This window comes from Coturnix japonica, chromosome 1, assembly GCF_001577835.2.
Source record: "Coturnix japonica isolate 7356 chromosome 1, Coturnix japonica 2.1, whole genome shotgun sequence".
Classification (NCBI taxonomy): domain Eukaryota; kingdom Metazoa; phylum Chordata; class Aves; order Galliformes; family Phasianidae; genus Coturnix; species Coturnix japonica.
In genome coordinates this window covers 37,329,405-37,351,317 of record NC_029516.1, presented here as the reverse complement: position 1 = coordinate 37,351,317, position 21,913 = coordinate 37,329,405, and the positions used below count along the sequence as shown (strand labels likewise).

General features: G+C 35.3%; 1 protein-coding gene across 4 annotated transcripts in view; it reads right to left on the bottom strand.

The window, feature by feature from the left end:
* TMTC2 (transmembrane O-mannosyltransferase targeting cadherins 2) overlaps positions 1-21,913 on the bottom strand; it is a 241,980-nt gene that overhangs the window by 11,982 nt on the left and 208,085 nt on the right. For 3 of the 4 annotated variants that reach the window (XM_015857482.2, XM_015857488.2, XM_015857506.2), the window contains 2 exons: positions 14,880-14,994; positions 8,327-8,390 (listed from right to left, as the gene is read on the bottom strand). In XM_015857482.2, the coding sequence (XP_015712968.1) occupies positions 8,327-8,390; positions 14,880-14,994 (179 nt within the window). Of the gene's footprint in view, positions 1-8,326; positions 8,391-14,879; positions 14,995-20,092; positions 21,835-21,913 lie in introns of those variants that run through there. The other variant, XM_015857497.2, reaches the window with a different exon arrangement.

Genomic DNA, 21,913 nt, shown 5'->3' with positions numbered 1-21,913 from the left:
AGACAGTTTTTTCTCTAGACTATCTCTTGTGTATGCTATAGGGAGAATAGGGGAACAAAAACAGTTGCATCAATACCGTCTCATGAAACACAAACATGAGTTCTCCGAAACTTACATAAAAAACAAACAAACAAACAAACAAAAAACCAAAAAAAAACCAAACACCAAAAAACATTCCAACATATATTAGAACTACAGACAAGGAAGAAAATGAAGAATTTATTGTTTGCAAAACATCCTACTGAGAAGGTAGTACTGCTGAGTTTACTGAATGAGCATTAAAAACACTTTCTTTTAAGTTCTAATTACATAATAAATTGTTTCCAGAATCAGCGCTAGAATACTCTATTAGGAAAAACCTTGCTGGATTCTCTTTTAATTGAGTTCAAACAGATGGTTTAATTTCTGAAATGCTAATCTACTGCTGCAAATTCTGTATCTCATGGCACTTTGCTTTTGATCGACACCAAGGGCTACATTTACACTGCAAAGCCAATCTTGCTCTCTCCAGGAATTCATGCAGGCGGCACAGTATCCTCTGCTATATTACTATGAGCCTGTGTATCACAGTGAAGTGTACATGTCTATCCATAATGTATCATCTTATCTTCCAAGATCCGAGCAAAGAGACTGTGTCTTCACAAACTACTGCCTCCTGCCACCTCAAAGTACAATGATTCCTTTTTTTAATATCAAGGGTGTCCAACCTTTTGGCTTGCCTGGGCTGCGCTAAGTTAAGAGAAATCATACTGGGCCACATAGAGATTTTTTTATGAAAGTTTACTTGTTCTGTACTTCTTCTTTGAAAACAGACGTTCTCAAATGTACATACTGCCCAGAAGCAATGACATGAATTACTGTGAAGCAAAGAAAAGGTCTTATAAGTCTAGACACATGGTCAATTTTTTTCTTGAGTTGAATACCCGATAAGAACTCTACACATGCAATTGAGAATTTGCAGGAAATGTATTTATGTCGACTGAAAATGGGAGTTGTGTATATACTAAAGTATCTAGGTAGGCGCCTGGAAACTAAAAATAATGAACCAACATTTCTGAGTATGTAAGCTTACTGTTTGAAAATCTATACATTAAGATGAATTCATAGCTGTTTGCATTACTTTACTTGAAGAAACCAGTAACGACAGAGCCAAATTTACGTTTCACATGGGATAAGCAGAGAAGTAACTCTAAACAAGTCAACACTGTTACACCAATGTAAGCAGAGAAAACAAATGCATTTTCTTTTCAGTCAATCAGAACTTACGTGGACAAAATAATCTATTGATTACATGGATTTAGAACAAGTTATTCTTGATGAGAAATAAGAAGCAACTTAAGGACATTTTCATTCTAATTCCCAGTCTTGTCCATTACATGGAATGAGCCAACTGATCTCAGATATTTGCATATTTAACTGCTTGCATAGTCATAAGAAAAGAGTACAAAAGAGCTTCCTGTAATAGAATACTCATGAAACTGAAGAAGACAACTGTAATAATGATTTTCACTTTCCTTCCATGTATCTTAAAATGAGATAAATCACAATATCCAGAACCAGTCTGAAGTATTCCAAAATCACCCAAAAGCACATTCAGTCTTTGTTTTCACAGAGCTGCTAGCATGCATGAGAAAACACATATAAACTGTTCTGGGATAAGGCTATAAAATACAGTTTTGTATTTCCCAAAGGAAATCCAGTGTTTTCCACAGATGAGTAAGTTGGTTTTCAAATTATACAACTCATCCCGATATTGAGCTCCAGTATTACAGGTAAATATCCCCACTCTAGTAGTTTGTGTTCTTTCTTTGTCCCTTGACAAACATCAGAGGGATGGAAAATTATACTTTTTTTTTTTTTTTTTTAAATGCATGCCAGTTTTTTTTTTCTGAAGGTGAGAAACAAAAGTAAAAACACTTTAAGATTCAGAAAAACAACCCATACACGGGGCTTGTCTCAAAGCTGAAAAAACTAATTGTGTCTTTAAAATACTTAAGAGATCAATAAGCAAATGTAATTGTTAATACAGATAGAACTATTTAGTTCATAAGAAAAAATACAATTTTCTCCCAGTAACTAGACAGAGGCAACACACCTCCCTTGCACTCAGCTGCAGACAGGAATGAGCAGAACAAAAGGACTTGGAATGGCTGAAGCACAACTCCCACCACTAGAAAAAAAAAATGTGGGCCTGGAGTCTAAACAGCAATTTAAAAGGTTTCTAGCTTTGGAACCACAGAGAGAGGACAAGTACTTATAAGCTCCTTACATGGAGGAGTATGACTATTGCTGTGAAAGCACTGAAGACTATTCCTACCTGAAATGAAGGACAGATTATATGAAGTAATTATTAATTATCTGGAATTCAACCCTTTCGCACAACCTTTAGGCTACCTGAGCCTTCTGCTAGGAAGGTTGATACATGTCATACCTATTTTCATATCAAACCTCAGAGCCAGTCTTCTAACTGTCTGTCAAAAGAGATATTCCAACCAATTTGCAACAACCAGAAAATGGCGCCCTTTTTTCTCAAGGTGTTTTACTGTCTCTTCTCCCTGTGGAGCTAATCCATGTAAGTAGCTAATCCATAAGCTACTTACCCCTATATCTATCTTAAATCAAAACACTAGGACCTTGCCATCTGGAAGTACAATTCACATGTCATACCCATCTTCTCATTAGGAAGCCATGTTATACATTTTGTCCCTGAAATTTCTGTATGCCCTATAACAATTGATTCAGTCTTCACAAAGCAACAGAGCAGGAAGAGAGAATTTTTCTTATACCTTCAACAGAAAAAAAGAGACAGTTTCAGCAGGTCAAGAGTGATGCTGGACTATAAGAAATCCACAGCCACTCATGGCATTGAGGCAGAATGTTTTTCATGCTTGAGAGGAAGATTTACACAATGCGAGCCTTAGCAACAACTAGTGCTGCTAAGAGATGCTGGAAGCAGCTCAGAAGGCAGGCAGACAACCAGCAGAAGCTACACCTGCTCCATATGGCTCACTTTCATATTTTCTGTAAAAGCAGACACAAGTCAGTTCCTGATACTACCTAAAAATAGGACTGCGTGATTATTCCGTGGAATAAATATACTAACATATAAGACTGTCGTGTTGCTGTAACCTTGAATAAACAAGTAAACTTACAAAAGAACATTTTAGAATGAGAATTCTTAACTGGGAATTTCATGAACTTTGTGAATCACCAACACTGCATTCAGCTCTGGGTTCTTCAACATAAGAACCTGTTAAAGCAGGTCCAGAGGAGGATCACAAGGGTTGGAGCACCCCTTTTGTAAAGAAAGGATGAGGATGCTGGGAGTGTTTAGTCTGTAGAGAAGAAGATGCCAGGGACACCTTATAACATCCTTCAATTACCTAAAGGGGCACTACAGATGGGAAATGATTCTTCATCAAGGATGTTGTGTGATTGAACACAATGGTAATGGTTTTAAAATAATAGAAGGTAGATTTACATGAGATTTTAGGAAGACATTATGTACTATAAGAATGGTGAGACATCGTTAGAATTTAAGAAAGAATATTCAGAGCAGAAGCTGCAGAGCAAGATAAACAGCATGAGAAAGCAATGCTGAGAACCAAGGACACCTCCAGAAGAGAAAAACAAAGTTAAGTAAGCTTTGTGATGGCTGTGTGATAATGTCCCTGACTGGGGGGAGAGTGCATGGCTAGGAATGACTCATGACTCTGATTGGATAAGCACCTGCATGCATGGTTAAGGAGTGTTTGTGGAATGTTTTGTTGACATGTAAAGGCAGGTGGGAAAGTTACAAAAGAAAACTTGTGAACATATATAAGGGATGACTGAACCTGCAATAAATGGTTTGGATCATTCACATCTCAGTCCACACCTCAGATGCTGCAAGACACTGGAACAGGTTGTCCAGAAAAGCTGTGGATGCCCCATCCCTGCAATTTTTCAAATCCAGATGGATGGAGTTTCAAGCAACCTGATCTAGTGGGAGGTGTCTCAGTCCACAGCTGAAGGAATGGAACTAGGTGATAGTGATAAAGTCCCTTCCAACCCAAGTCATTCTGCATTTCTATGCTTTAAAGGTAATAATAAATGATATGGAAATGAAATATGCGTGGTTTCTGAAGATGACTGACTGTGTCAGCTTTGTCTGTACCATGCTCTTGAGTATTTTGGGCAAGACACCCTAGCTGGGTATGGATAATGGGAACTGGGTAGATCTTCTTAAAAGATCTGCAGGAACAATAGATACATCACTGGTGCAGGATTTACAATATCTGTGGAAAAGTATGAGCAAAAGATTGAGAAGTGTGGAACTGTGCTTGCTTTTCCTCAATTGAGGATCAGCTGCAGACTGATCAAGAATCACTAGTACACAATCTATCTACCATCAGCAGCAGAACTAACATAGCAGGAACTCTTACAAGCTTTATGAAAATTCTCCTTGGTAAAACCCGGATATACCTTTAAGAACACTGGCAAAATGTATTAAGGCCATCTCTTTCACATTTACCCAAGCTAAAATAGCAAATAACTAAACATTTAGGAGGAAGTCACGTAGAGATATCTGACATTGAAACATCTAAGGAAACGATCACAATAAAGCACAATTTGGTCACGTTTCAACATAAAATCCAGCATCTACTTTATTTTTTAAAGATGTATGTACTGCAGGAAACATATTCATTTGTCAAGATCTTGCCATGAATACAAAGTGTATATGCCATAAGAAGGCACCAAAAGCATTTTATCAAGAAGAAAGCTATAAAAACATACTCAATTATCTGGAAATCACTAGTATTCTTTCAGCTGTCGGACAGCTTAGTATAAGCCTGGAGACTATGACACAAAATCTGTATTCTAGTGCTAGGCAAAATCAAAAGAAGCACTTGTAGAAACTGCTTTTTAATATGATATTGTGTTAACTGATTACATAAACCCTTCAAGTCAAGAAATAGTTTAGCCCCTCACACCATGATTAAACCATCTAGTGGAAATTATATTTATTTTGCTTATAAGTACATTTCTCCTTTCCCCTTCATTCTATGTGTGTGTCTTTATATATGTTGTTACAGTAAGACATTTAATCAAGCCCTTTTGAAGTGGTAGAGTGGAAACAGCTGTTTCTGACAATGTGTCGATGATATGGGGCTTAAAGCTGTCATGAGGTCCAGATTGCAAGCAGCGCTAATATGTGGTTGGGATGGCAGTGACTTGCAGGTCATGGCAACTCCTTGAGGAATGCTTCTAAGCCAATCAGCTCAAGGTGGTGGCTCAAAGTCTTAAGGCTCTAGTGAGCTCTCTTTCATTTAATGCTCCTGAGGTCACACTTCAAAGTGCTCTTTTTTTCTGAAGAGCCAGTGACTATGTGTGGGGGTTCTAGAGCAGCTTTTAAAAGATTGGTTGCTTCAAGTTTGGACTTAAAAAATTAGAAATGCAGTTCCATTACACAAAGGATGTTTTAAAAGTTCAATAAAACCTGAAGCTTACGTCAATATCTCACATTCTTGTAAAGAATTATAGTTTAAAAACAGTTTCTGGATGACTTATTTTTCCACAACAAAGTGAGCTTAAGGCTCACATTTCAGAGTGTCTAACAACTAATTAAAACAATTTTCTGATATATGAACATTACAAGACATAGGGCAGCTAGAAACCATCTGTGATATAGACTTTCCTCAACAATATTCCCACTCAGATCACTTATTGCAGAAATGCCTGTCTGTCTGAGAAACCCACATTTTCATTTATGTATGCAATAGTATTTGTTAAAATTAGACTAATGTGATTAACATCCATCCAAGCCATCTTTGCTAGAATGAACACATATGTGCTTCTTATTAAGAAGGCCCTAAATTGATTTTGTTTTGACAGTGGTAAACACACACTGTGGTACACATTTTTCAGAAAATAGTCCAGGAACTAGGGAAAATAATCTCTAGGTTACCTATAGAGTTGAACGAAGAAAAGAGAGTCCTGTAAGAAATTATTCATAGCAAATAAAAGTAGACTTCTCTGAACTGCTTCCTAGATTCCTCTCTCCTCTTTGGCTCTCCAGAGGAATGTTAACTCTGTGAAGTCTACTTGGAAATAAATAAACAATCTTGAAAATGTTTGACTTTTCACTGAAGTTCAAGAAAAACAATTCCTGTCTCCACAGAGATGCTATATTCCATAAAAAGTACTGCTCTCTAAAATTTGACTGGATGCTTTCAAAGTGGATAAATACTTATCTAATGTAAATACAGCCAATTCTGAAAATTTTTGAGAACAGTTGGATCTAAATCCAGAATAAGTGTAGTAGTCAGATTTGGTTTTTTTATTTTTTTTTTAGCCAAGCTTAATTACAGCTGCTGCTGCTGTTATACTGAAGTGCTGCAATCTTTATACACTGCAGAACAGAGTAACCAAAAGCAAAGATGTTCAAATGAATATACATATATAATAATAATATCAAATAATCTGTGCTGTTTTCAGTAGTTGCTTTACTGCATACAACCTTTTTTCAAATACTTTACTCATTGTAATGCAGCTTTTGAGTATCTTTACATCTTACCAGAATTAATTCAGTGGTGAGTGAATCACCAACACAACAAAAATATCATCCATATTTTCTTTCTTAAAAACAAAGGCTTGCAAGTTCCAGAGCATTTTCATTTCTCCTGTAACTAAAGACTGCTGTGGCTTTTTTTTTTAGGGTGTTTTTAGCCTCCTTAGTCACAATGTCTACAAATCTGGATTGACTGAATAAGAAAGTGATCCAGACCTAAAGGCATATTAGTTGCTCACTGCTGCAACCCAGTCTTGAGACACTGAAATACAGATTGCTTAGGAGACAAATGTAAGAATGGAGATTCTGCTGTCTGGATAAAACAACAACAACAACAAAGCCAACAATGAAATGGCCAACTAACTAGTTCTGAAAGTCATAACTAAGGAAATTATTTACAATAAAATAAGGACCACACTGAGGTCAGTATCACATGGCAGTCTCTGTACTTTGCCATACCACAACTTCATTTCCTGTGTGTGCGCAGTTTAGTCCCCAAAGCTATTGTGGGTGTTTTGAAGTTGAAGCATCCGGGATGTGCTAGGATCTCACTGTGACAATTAACAGGGACCCAGCCCTGAAGTTAGAATGCTGACACTAGATTTGGTTCATGAAGGTTGGGGTGAGAATCTGAATTCCCTTACTAGCAGTAAAATACTGAAGAGTTTGTAGCAACTTTTACTGCTACTAAGGCCAATATTTCATCATAGAGATATTAGTGATATTAGATATTACAGAATATGCTATATTTGCAAAGAAATGGATATAAGAAATTGTAAATCTGACTATTGTTTCTGGCTGTACTAGTTGCCTATCCCTCAAGAGCTAGGTACTAATTCTAAAGAACAACTGACAATTTAGGTGTCTTGGTACCGCAAATAACAGAAATTATAGCAGAGAAAAGGAACATCAACTTAGGATTCAACTTAGGACCTGGTAGAAGGTTAATTTTGGGTTTTAGACCTGAAGATGCTTTTTTAAGACTTTTAAGTTTTAAAATTGTCTCTTTTTATTTATTTATTTTTCTTTCCGGAATTACTAACATCTTTTCAAATTAAGCATTATAGACTTCTATGACAAGAATGTGTTCTATATTTCATTTATATACAAAGCATGAGGTTTTAAAAATAAATTCTGCCTCTTTTAGACCCAATGGTTGTGAAGGTAATTGAAAAGGAATATAACAAATTTTTTTATTCCTTTAGTTCCTAATGCAGTAAAAATGTAATGAGATTTTATTTTTTGTTTTCTAAAGAAGAGCTTTTACATGCATATATTTCCACTTCACTGAATAAACATTTTTTTGTTTTTGTACTTCAAACTTAGAGGAACTATCTCCAAAGTAAAATCATTAAGTTTCTTAATCAACAATGTTTGCCAGAAGTTCAAGAAAGAGGAAAAGTCTTAAAGGTATAATTTAAAATGCCTTAAATAATTACAAAATAGCCTTTCATTTTCTTTTTATTAGAGAAAATAGAAAAAATTAAGAGCATTTTCCAAACTTAACACATTTAAAAGTAGACAAAGAAATCTAAATATATAAATCATTTTAAAATATGTATGTATGATCTGTTGTTAGAATACTGCATCAAGATAAAACAAATGTATGGCGATTGTTCTAACAAATGAACAGCTTTATCCAACTACCCTATAATTAACCACTAAAAAAAATATGTATGATTCAGGCCAAGAGGTCAAACACCAGCAAGAAGTTTCTCAACAAAAAGCAGTTCATTCATCAGTTTATGTAATGGATATCATAAAGAAGGTACTTACATTAGGTCTTAATTCTGCTGCCATTTCATAATACTTCTCAGCTTCTTCATTAAGACTGGCTTGTCTATCAGGACAGAAAAAAAAACAAAACAAAACAAACAAACACATAATTACATCTCCATATACAAAAGCACACCTAAAAAAATACTGTAACCACTTCCTACTACTTAAGGATATCAGCATAACAAATACATAAAATATGGGAATCTTTTTGACTGTATTTCAGAATGTCCATTGCGAACATTTTTGTGCCTTATTTTCTTCTTAGCTCTGAAAAGGTATTAGTACACACTGAAGAGTACTGCAGAAAGCCAAATATTCATCTGAGGCAGAAACACACATGTACCAGTCATCATCAGATGAATATGTAGCTCATTGTTGTAATTAGCCATACTTCAACAGCAAATTATTAAGCAATAAGTTATACAATACTGCAGTTTAATTTCTGTGTGCCCTGTTATCCAATTAAAAGAAAGAAAGCAGAGAATACAATGATTTCTTAAAAATAGGTTTCCATGATTCAAGGAAATAATTTACATAAGTGTTCTTGTTTTGGCAACTACCAAGAGGGTTTTTTTAACTTAGAACACATAACCTATGGGACTGGGTTTCATGGTTCCTGAAGTACTATTAGCCCACCTCTGTTCTACCTTTCACACAGACAGCTACATTCTCCTATTGCTTAAATTACTGCATTTTTATTCGCTAACTTTGCAGTTTAATGCATTCACATATTTACATGAAAACAGAGTATGATGCTAAATAAGCCTTTTTTTTTTTTTTTTTACTTTTTTTTTCTCAGTGGGCTCTTTTAATCTCTTAATCTTTTCCCTTCTTCTTTTGTTTCTAGCTTCTTAATTTTCTTTCAAATAATCATTGTGGCCACTGGCCCAATGAGTATCACTTGATCACAAACATAAATATCTTAAAAAAGATGACAAATATGTAGAAATGACCAGTCAGGCAAGCTAAGTATCTTCTGCTATTGTTCAGTAACAATATTGAAGCCATGGGGGGTAAAAACAAATATATATACACATGCATGTATGTCTGTGTGTGTGTGTGTGTGTGTGTGTATAGTTTTTGCATGACAGGTTACCTGTCTTAGGACAGGAGTTCTTCAGGGTATTTGTGGGTGTTACATGATTACAGATGCATTTCTATGATACAAGTGAAAAACCAGCAAATGAATGCAACACAGATTGGGGTAGATTTTTCTTCTTCTTTTTTTTTTTTTTTTTTTCTTCCCATTTTTCTTCACTTTCCAAGAACATTTCAAAGAGTGTCAGTCATAGAGCACTCACACCTGGAGATTTTACCTTGTTTGTTACATATGAGGTTTTACAAGCTTCAGTGATTACATTGTGTTCTGATTTTACATTCCATCCACCCAAATTTTAAACATAGCCACATTACACATGATAGGCAATTACTTTCAATCAACACATCTTGACAGACAGTGATTGGTCCTGGGAGGAAAAAGGGAGGATAGATAAACTCTTTGAAGTTTCTCAATAATTCACGAGCAAGCTGAAACCACTTTCTGACTATGCACTGAGTAGAACCCAGTTGATACCTGTGAACTGTTTTAAATTATGCAGGCATCATCAACATGATGGTTGTCATGGTTAGAAACAGTTGAATATCTGAAAATATTCATTCAACATGCTTCTGAATCACTCCTGCTGGGCTCAGGAAGCACTTGAAACTACTGGGGAAAAAAAAAAATTCTCATACTTTCAAATTTCAGTACATGCTACAAGGCACATAAATTGAAATATATTACACAACTTTTTTTTTTTTTTTTTTTTTTTTTTTCCTTCCCCTGTATTTATGGGAGCTGTCAGGAAACAAAGCGCTTCTGAACATTTGGAATGTGGCAAAAATCTGTACAATGAATGAGGTGCCTTACCCAGGGGCAGACACAGACAGTACAATTCTGAACAAAAAATATCTTCTTGGCATGCAAATGCAGAACAAATTAAAATCCTGCCCCCTTCTAGCCCAGTGGAAATGCATGGCTTGCTTTCCTCCCACATGCACATCAGGAAACATGGGTCATTAATTTCCAAGTTGAAATCAGTTACAATTTACAATTCTTTACCAAAAAAGGTTTAAATGAGTGAATGTAGATCACACTAATCTGGTCAGGAAAATGCCAGTTCCGTTACTGGCTCCTTTATAGTTGAAATACAGAAAAATTCTGGTCTGCATTTTCACTGGAAATCTACACTAGAAATTCCTTATGTTAAGCCCTGGAATGGCAATCCTTTGAGAAAAATAAAAGGCACAGAGGTAAGAAATTGCAGTAACTCTATGCCCCTGAGGATTAAAAGGCCCTGAATCAATGTCAAACAATGGAAGGACACTACTAAAATAAATTTAGCTCGTATTAGAGTAAAATATTAAACCAGTGTTGATAATGAAGCAGAAATTTAGGAAAGGAAGCTAAAAGAAGTTGCGAAGACAGATTTCTTTTCATACTTACAAATTATATTTCAACCTTTATCCCAAATCTTTTCATGAGGACTGGCCTTGAAAATTCATTTGATTTCCCCAATTGACACTTAGAAGTGTTTTGTCAAAATGTCTTCTCTTTTTATTCTCTCATCATTATTAACCTGAGCCTCCAAATCTAGCTGTTCCTATGTTATGTTCCAGATGACTGATAGTGATGCCTTATGAACCTGGTTCTATTCAACTTATATTCTTTTAATATGTTTTTGTTGATCACTGGAAAAAAATATGCTTTAAGAGAAAACCCATATCAGTGTTGACTGGTTTAGATACATACATATGTGACTGGAAAGAGATATTTTTAAGCAGCCAATTGCTTGACATAAATCTTCAGAATGTTAATGGTTTTTTTTAAGTGAAATCATGCAGGTCAGTCCAGCTAAGAAAAAGAGCATTTCTTTGAAGAAGTTGCTATTTCATAATACAGATTTTGAATATTTAACATTCTTAATGAACTTTTTGCATCACAAGAAAATTATAAAGAGATTACGTACACTTTGCCCAGTCTTTTAGTTTTACATCAATTACAAAATTTAAAAAAGATGATACACTTAGTCACATATGTGTATGTACACATAAACACACTGATAGCATTTAGTGAATAAAATCTATATAGAGAAAATAGATATTGCCAATAAATAGGCAATAAATTCATGTAATGCCAGGGTTACCCAGAGAGACCCTTACAGAAGGGTGTAAAATATAATTATTCCTATAAAAAGTGCTTTTAAACAAAGCACTTCTTCCACTGCTTGTTGCTTGTTTATATTTGGACGCAACATGAAGCTTTTCTGTTTCTGCTTAGTATGGTGCTTTCACTACACTCCCATTCCTCATTCTAAAGGGAATCATCCTTATGTTCACAGGAAAGGATCTTACAGAAGCTGACCTTTAATTGAAACTTAGCACTGTCGATACATGATTTGATCACTGAAGCTCCAGCCAACATAAGACATTTCCAATACATGCTTCACTACATTCCATTAAAATGTATCTAGCTTTGCTGAAAGGCTTCAAATATAAGCTATAAGCATAACAAATACTACAAAAGTAAAACTCATGACCAGTTACTGCATTAAGGATCACCATCACAACAGCTATATAACCCTTGAATGAAGCTGTTTGAAGAAAAAAATTGGTAAGGAACCAAATTTTACAGACAACTACTATGCATATTTATGAAAAGAAAAAAAAAGAAAAGAAAAAAAAAAAAGAAAAAAAGAAAAAAAAGAAAAACATCAGTTTATCCCTTGTTCAAAATATTCAAAATTTGGCAATAACTGGAGTATAACATAAACCGAAATTTAGGGAATGCTGTTATCATCCTCCATCCAAGGCAGCTGTAACCCAAATGATAAAGAATTTACCTGCAATTCTAAATAAGCATCTATGTGTTTCTGAATCTTCTGATGCTCATTGGAGCAATGGTGAAAACAGCACTCTGACAGGAGGAAAAGATGTTAACCTTCCTAACTAAAAAATATAGCACTGGGTAGAATATTTGAACAATTAAAAACAAATAGGACTAATTAAGAAAATTCTGAGTTGTTGTTATCTTCCCAACCATTCATGACACATTGATTTCACACTGATTTTGACTGATATCACATTGATATCAATTTCTGTTTCTTAATTGATAATACATTTCAAAAACATATCACTTCTTTTCTCTTAGGGTAGTTCACTTCTATGCCTTTTGCACATCTATAATATATTTTCTAGCTCAAAGACATACAGTCCATTCAGAATTCTTACTCATTATCAAACAGATTTTAAAGCTCTCTCAAAGTACCTCAAAGCAGTTAGTTGCCTGCATGAAACTGCTTTATTAAATAATTTCAGCTTTTCCTTTATGACTCTCTTTAGCATTCATTGGTACCATAGTTTCTAGCTTTCTCCCTCCATGCTACTCTGAGTATCTGTTTTTCTTCTTACTAATTTTTATTATTGTACTGCTTTCTATTTGGAATCACTTCAGCTCGCCTTCATTCTAAGTATTCTGAAAAACAATTTCTTCTGAAGTCCTTCAGACTCATAATGAAATGGTAGTTGCCTTGTCCCAAACTAGTTGCTTAGACCCAATTGACAATCCCTTTGTCTAATTTCTATTATGTAAGTATTATACTGAATAAATTGCTAAGTATAGCAGTAAAAGAAGATGGACAGCAAAAACGATTCAAATCATAATGCCTGTGGTTTTAAGGAAATACTTGGCAGCACTCAATCTGACTTTGCCATGGCTATATCATCCAGACCAGCTATGACTCCAAGAGCTTAGCAAGAGGACAAGAGGACATTACAGTCTTCCACAAAGAAAAAAAAAAAAAAAAAAAAAAAGGAAAATTAGACCAACTAGATATCCCATAGGGGCACAAATGTTTTCTACCTAAGCTAAACCATCAGGTCTTTTTTTTCTTGGTAGTGGTGGGTTTTTTTTAGAGTTTTAGTTTAGTAATTGTTTTTCTGGTGTTGTCATTTTCAGGTTTTTAATTCGGCTTAAATAAACTAGAGAATGCTGTTCAGAATCCCAGAGCAAAATACTGGTTGAAACCTACAAGGATGCAGATCTAACAAGATCTAACAGGGTAACAACACTGATGTACAGCGCAGCAGCAAAGCACTTCAAACTCTGGAAATGAAAAAATACCCATATTATGTTTCAGTCAGTGACCATAGGAAAAGTGAGACATGCCTTAAATGCATTCCTAAATAGGAATTCATGCCAACACATTTTAAAACACACCCAAAAATCACACCACTTTACACCACTGAACCATCTGCCACAATGCACTCATCAAAATCAGCTTTCTATATCCTTTTCAATTCAGCTTTCACGCCTAACTTACTATGCTTCTATGAATTTATTTCACTAACCTAGATGTTTCAAATTCATTAATTCTACACTGAGGAGATATTTTTCAAAAAATAATATTGAGGAAGGGAAAATAGCTCAAAATCATGTTGCAGGTCAAACTTTTGTTTATCAGTGAACCATTTGCTTTGGATTCTTTCTAATCTGCAGGTAGTAAGAGCTATTTCTCAAAGGGTATTTTAGCACTTATTTCAAAATCCTAGCGCAGAAACCTCCTTCTGAAACACAGGTCACTTGGCTGAAGCTGACTCTACCTCCGTTTTAATATCGTTTTCTTTTCTTTTGTTTACTGTCTTGTAAAACTACAAAAATCCAAGTGACACACCTTCATTAGAGAAAACCTAAATAACAGTTTTGTGCTAATAAAATTGATTTTTTATTTTCTTTATCATGAATTTTTTAAGCAGCTTTATATTCTAAATGAAATTAAGTATCCTCACACCTGTCAAGCACAGAACAGATAATTATTATCTTAGAAACAAGTATGGAGAATCACAGTAATGTGAGATTAATGATAATGTGCAGGCAGAAGCCCAGTATTACTAAATATCCAGGTCTCCCATCTTTAAAAGGGGGGGAAAAATCCTTTTAAAGGAAAGGTCTAACATTTTATTAATTTCAGAAAGAGAACAAAAGTATAAGACTATTTATTAAATCACGTGTACTGATAATATTAGTTCCTCTTGTGTAGCTTCAAGTCAGCATTAGCTTGAGGATATTTAGATTCCAAACTATCATAGTGTTCCTTGTTGATATTAGCAAAGAATGTGACATTTTCAGTATTCTCTAGTTACATCCAGATCAGATTTAATCTATTATTTGCAGTTGCTATGCATCCTAAAAACTTTAAAGATCAGATGAAAGAAAAGTCTGCAGAATGTTCTTCACAAAATAAACCAATTATTCTTGTTTATAAGCAAAAAGAATGATCTGCTTGTGAATAACAGAAATTTAAAAAGTAAAAAATTACAAGCACACAAGAAATTAGAAGTAGATTGTCCCATATCAGTTTCATTCAAATTCTTTTATCAGCAATACTGAATTATTCACAAGAGTTTCTGTCTTTAAAAAAAACAACAAACTCTATATAGGCAAAGGCTGTAAAAAATATTTCCTCCAAAAAAGAAGAGGAAAATCAAGTAAGACAGATGCAAACACACTAACCTGAGCATATGGGCAGCATTGAAAACAACATCAAACTCTGTATTATCAAGTTCAGCTGCTTTCTTTGCCATCTCAGCGGCTTCAATCAGACGGGATTCTTCCAGTAGGAACTGACCTGCAATGGAGAACATGAGCTTGATGTCATAAAAGCCAACTGATCTATGTCACTTCAGATAATACAGTTGTAAAAAGTAAGTTTTTCAAAAATTGGATGTTCCAAGCTCAATGTTTGGCCATTTGCTGGTTTGCTCTGCATTAAAACATGCAAGATCTGTCACATTTCCTACATAATCCTTATCTGTTCTGTAAAAAAAATAGAAAATATCTAAAATCACATTAATTAACTTTACAACAGCATTATCTTTATCATTAGACCAAGTAAAAACAAACAAAAAAAGAACCATGTAATATGTACTAAAATTTAATGAAAGTACTGTACTTTTAGAAGAAAGCCACTTATCATCATATAAAACTCCATATAAATGAGTTTTCCTTTGAAGAAGAAGAAGAAAATACTTTGGAAGGTACTCCAGCTACCTTAATTCTGTTCCTTTTAATGTTTTTTTTCACACTTAATTTATAAAATGTGTTATTTTGGATCAAAAACATTTCATAGGGTTTCAGCCATCTAGACCTTGTGTCTAAATAACAAATTTGGAAAACGTATCTTAATGTATGGTGATTACACATTCCAGCATACCATCCTCATTTTATCTTATTTTTGTAAAGTAAGATCAGTCAACCAAAAGCCTACTACGGCATCACTTGCCACAATTCTCTTCAGGGGCAGCAGCCCGTGAACAAATGGTTTCTTCTCACACTGAGGGATTTTGTTTCTTGCTTGTCCCCTTTCCTCACACATTCCCTATTCTTTATATACTTGTTTGATGTATATGCAGAAAATCCACATAACCAGAGCCAGAAAGGCCTTTAGAGGCCACAGTGAATCCAGTGATGGTTGGTACAATGAACACATTTGCAGAAGGAATTATCACAATACCAAAAGTGATGAAAGACAGCTTTTATAGCTTTTTGCTTTTTCTCCATGGATACATTTTAGCTTGGCAAGAGATTCTTTATTCAGGCAGCTACCTGTCTTAGTTATTCAGATCTACAAAACGTCTCAGGACAACAATAAAATTAATGCCCTACTGCATTTGTAGCATAAGCCTTTCCTGCTTTAGTTACATCCACACTCAAATAAGTGCCATCCTTTCATGCATAATGATGCTTTGTGTTGCTTCCAGAAACAAATGATTTCCAAAGAGGCTTTCTTACATGGATCAACAAGAGAAACAGAGATGAAGTGGAAGAAAGGGAGCAACACACATGCCCACACATACAAAAACAACATACAAAAACAGATTGGATCATAAAAAAGTAATCTGACTTCAGAATTAGAAACCATCACTTAAGCCTTTAATTTGAGCCTCTTAAAAAGGAAAGTTTTCTCTCCTCCCTCACAACAAGAAGAGAAACAAATGTCAAATTTTTTCTCTTTTCTTTTTTCCGTACCACATTAGGGTTTGCTTTATATATATAGTTAGACAAACTCTGATATTAATTCAAAAATTCCCACGCAAGTAAATCTATTAATCACAATAGGCAGTTCTTAATCTAGGTTGACTTTCTGTGTTCCTTAAAGAGAAATCTTCGAAACTCGAACAACTGACACTCTAATTTTCTTTCAACAAATGAGTTGGAAGAGTAATGCTAATCTTGAGTCTATGCCAAAGCAAACTGGCCTTAAACTGTTAACATGAAGTTTATTGTTTTGTTTTTTTTTTTTGTTTCTTTGTTTTTTTTTATTTCAAATGGAAAGCATGGAATTAGGAGAATGAGATTATAGTAACTGGATGGGCTATTTATACATCCAGCAAGAAGGTGAGAAAAAGAATCTTTCAGACTTCAATACATAGGGAGCCTTAGGAGATCATCCTGAAATAAAAAACAACCTTCATACTTAGGAAAAATATTTTGCAGCGTAAAACTCACAAATAATGTCAAGCGGTCATTAGGGTAATTAATTCCACATGGGTAGAAAAAAAATCCTCATTGTTCTCGACAAAAATTCATCAAAGATATTCAGAGACCCACCTTTAGAACCGTGCTTCTCATTGTCTGTATGAAACAATTCAACACTGGACCTCAACCAGTATGTTATCTCATATATATTTATAACTACCCTACACGTAGTAGAATGTAGCTGATAAGTTCAACTTAATGTGATGTAATCAATGATTTTCTTGACTCAAGATTTACTTTATTAAGACAGTAAAATTTCTTCACCCATATAATTTCTAAATTACATTTTTAGAAACCATTTCAAACTAATACTAATGGTTTGTTGGCAATCTTAAGCGAAACACACTTGGCAATTTTCAGCTCTTTAAGAGGTCTATAATATCAACATATAACTGAAAATATGATGAAATTACAGAATCACAGATCACAGAATGACCCGGGTTGGAAGGGACCTCAAGGATCATGTAGTTCCAACCCCCCTGCCTAGTAGGGCCACCAAACATACACCTTTACTAGATCAGGTTGCCCAGGGCCCTGTCCAACCTGGTCTTGAACACCTCCAAGGACGGGGCATACACAACCACCCTGGGCAGCCTGTTCCAGGACCTAACCACTCTCCTAGTAAAGAACTTCCCCCTAACATCCAACCTAAATCTTCCCTCTTTTAACTTAAAACCATTTCCCCTAGTCCTGCTACTGTCAGCCCTTTCGAAGAGTTTACTCCCCTCCTGGGAGTAAGTTCCCTTCAGGTATTGAAAGGCTGCAATGAGGTCACCCCGCCACCTTCTCTTCTCTAGGCTGAACAAACCCAACTCCCTCAGCCTGTCCTCATAGGGGAGGTGCTCCAGCCCCCTGATCATCTTCGTGGCCCTCCTCTGGACCCTTTCCAAAATCTCCATGTTTTTTTTGTACTGAGGGCTCCACACATGGACACAGTACTCCAGATGGGGCCTCATAAGAGCAGAGTAGAGAGGGACAATCACCTCCCTATCCCTGCTGACCATCCCTCTCCTGATGGAGCCCAGGATCCCATTTGCTTTCCAGGCTGCCAGAGCGCACTGCTGGCTCATGTTGAGTCTTTCATACATCAGGACCCCCAGGTCTTTCTCTGCCAAGCTGCTCGGCAGAGAAATTCCTACATATTTTATGATTTCTACAAGAAGGCTGATTTAAAGAAGGACATTATTTACATTTAGAAAGTGCATTGCTAGCTAAAATCTTGCTTATCTCAATAGTCTTTTCTAGGACTTTGGATGCATACATTCCATTAATCTACATGGACATACAAAAAATGTCAGCAGCAGCTATAAACAAATGTTTTCAGTTGTTAAAAATGAAATTTGCTGTGTTTACTATTAGATCTCTTAAGCATGCCTCTGTAGTAGGATTGCTATTACACAGCATATTAAAAGATTACCTTTACAAAAGGTTTACTAAAGCGAACTAGAACAAATTGCAATTTATCCGTGACCCCAGCTAAGTACAAGCAAAACTTTCAGTTCTCCAGAATGCTCTGGGATCCTGGGATCACATATTCCCATAAACAAGTCTCTCTCTCTATCACAGGATTAATAATATTGCCAATAATTCATGTTAAATGGTAAGCAGTGGACAATACACAGTATCCTCTTAAAACCAACTACAGCATCCCTTACATTCAAACCTTTACAGAATCCTGACAGCAAAGAAGAGAACACCCCCTGAAACCACCCATCTCTATCCTTTCCTGAGTAGAGGTGTCTTAATCAGAGGTTGCTAATTAAACATTTTCTTGTCACTTTTTCAGTCCAATGAAAAAATCAATACCTGAATGCATAGCAGATAGGTGGTGGGCTGCATCCTGCTACTGCCAAGCACTCCCTCACTCAATCTCCACCTCTCAGAAGTATGACGTAAGAAAAAATATATATAAGAAGAAGAAAGGAAGAAAGCCTAAGGTTCAACATAAAGATGGTTTAAAATGTGAAAGAAAGGGACTGGGTGGTTGGGGGTTGGGGGGGGAAGAATGGCAAAGTAAAGGGAATTGCTCACCACTTCTTACTTGCACACCAATGTCCAGACAGTCATTGAACAAAGGATACCTTAGAAGCAAAAGAGTATTTCTCTTCAACTATTCCAGTTTTTATTGCAACACATCACACTGTACATTACAGAATATCCCTTTGGCCAGCTTGGTCAGTCATCTAAGCTATTAGTCCTCCCAGTCAGAGTGGAAAAAGAGAAAGCCTTGATGCTGTGCAAGCACTGTTCAGCAATAGCCAAAACACCAGTGAGTTTATCAATACTGCTTTAATCACAGATTAAAAACACAGCATCATCCAGTTATAACTTATGAAAAAAAGTTAACTCCATCTCATCCAGAGAGGTGGAAACTTTCAGCTGACAACTGCGATTTTGCAGGTTCTCCTGAAACGCGAACCAAATTCATTTACACAGCTAAATATAATTTACAGCATCTAAGATATCTAAGAGATAATCCATTTTGAATACATTAGCTCCTTATGAAATGATATACAAAGATCATTCAAGAATAAACTAGATTGGCGATTTAGTGTTGTACTTTCCTCATTAAAAAACAGACTTCTGAACTTTTCCAGTGAAAGCTATAAAAATGTGTTTCCAGAAGAGAAGAGCACTAGCAGGGCAAAATATCAGCTAAATGCTGAAAGTGAATCAGTAAGTCTCATCCACAAGCCTCTAGATTGAACAACTTGTGTGGGTCTGAATTTATGTGTAGGATTTTTTCCTTTGAGAGGTAGCTGGCAAACAGTTTGATTTATGAGATACTGCCCAATATTACATACAGAGCGTTCTTAGTGCAGGTGTCATGAGTCTGACTCTTGCCAACAACATAAATTATGGCAGCCTGATTGTTTTTTGGAATTAGAACCAAGTTTTTCGAAAACAGTTTTCTAGAAGCTCTTGATCCAAGATTTTCTTCCTTCAAGGAATTAATACTTCTCATTAACTAGAATAAGTGAAATCCACAGTCCAGGTGTGATCTTCAACAATACTGTCCTTTGTCTGGAGCAACATTACTATTTTAAATATAATTTTTCATCTTTTTTACTATATAACACAAAGATGCGCGCAAATGCATAGCCAAGATTTCTCAAAGTCCTCAGAGAGAAGATACTTTGTTATCTTCTTAGACACATTTTTTTTCTTTTCTTTTTTCTTTTTTTTTTTTTTTTCCCCTAAGCTCTAAAATATCCAAGCATCAGAAACAGCATGAATACTGAAGGATCTTACACCTTCAGCACTGTTCAGACTTTTTCTTGCAAATCATCAACAGCAGTTTGAGTCCACATTTGACAGGAAAAAAAAAAAATGAGGCAATATATCTGTTGCTGAAAAATAACATTAAAAAAAGTATTTCAATTCAATTTCAATTTTCTTTTTTAAAGAAAGATTCCACTTCCTAGTAGTTGACAAAAACCAACCACCTTCTGTCAAAATTTTTAACCAATATTCATCCACAGAGATGAAAGCTAACAGCTCTACTCTGTGTAACAGTCTCTCTAAAATGATCATGAACATTTATAAAGCGTTTTGTTAAGACATGTGCCAAGCACCATTTAGAAGTCACTGACCTAAATGGTTAGTTCAGTTACTTTGTTGTAATATAAAAAATATTAACTGGTTGGGATATGCCTATGCATAAATATCTCTCATGTTAAAAGCACAAGGACAGTACTGCATTCCTCAAGAATGGGCTTTATCAACTTCTACCTATAGGCACTATGAGCTTTTATTTCACTGGATAAAACTGAAAGCTGCACCAATCTTTCCTTGATTAAAATTTTCTATTTTTTTATTCATTGGAAAGCATTCAAAGGTACTTTGTACCAAAAGATTTTGCTAACTGCTTTTAAAACAAATCACTCTGAATGATCTCTGAATACTATTGGTTTTGTTCTTATTCAAATTTCAAGAATTCATATTCTTGTCCCGATACCTTTACTAATGCAAGAAAAAAAGAAGCAAACTGCCTTCCTAATAAGAAGGAAAACGTCTAATTCCACCCTAATAGGAAATAGTTAACATTTGCTTTTTAAAAAAATAGATATACATTTTATCATCAAGTGTTTTGTATTTTCTCCTATCCAAAAGATTTTTCTCCTTCTGTGGCAGTAAGTTAACTATTTTAACCTGAGAAGTGGATATATCAAGACCATAAACCCACATATCAAATCTATTTATAATGAATACCACTAGCAATACCTTCAGCACATTGAACACTGTGGATCTGAAGCACAGTATTTGTTGGTGCTTGCAAAGAACTTCTGAGTTCCAACACAGACCAAAACAGGTATCAGGTTCAGGTTCTGTGTGAGATAATGCATTTTGTCAGTCTGAAGCATACACAAAGGCTACAAGATCATGTCTTGAGAACTGAACTGTATTCTCTCTGGCACAGTGGCAGGATCACGGCTGAAGTCATCGTTAACTCTGTGGCAATCAGGAGGAAAAGAGCAGATACAGGTATTTCTCTAAATGGAAAAGTTTTAATAGCACGATGTGGAAGGAAAGAGAGGAAAGAATCTCATCTCTGAGTTGATATCCAAAACTTTGCGGGTGATGAATCAATGTTGCAAGATGCCAAGTCAACAGACATGACCTAATGTAACTGTTTCCTTTAAGAGTTTCAAAACAGATTCATTGGCTGTGAATGAGCAGTTTCCAGAGCAAGGAAATGTTCGCTAAAGATGCTGCTTTCCTGTTAAGACAATTTCTTACTGAATTTGTAGGACATGACAGAATAAACAAAGAGAACTTATATCACAGTCACAAAGATGGAGGCAGCTTTCCAGTTTGTTTTTCAGCATTTTACTTCTCCTTATATCCCATTCCATCCTTACATAAACCTGTTCTCTGCCTTTCTTGTTGAAAAGGGTGTTGGGGAGCCTATCTTCTCAATTGTTTCCTTCTGAAAAAAAAACATTACATGCAAATAAGATGTATGAAAAGACTGTGTAAACCAGTGTGTGCTGAAACATCAGTATCTG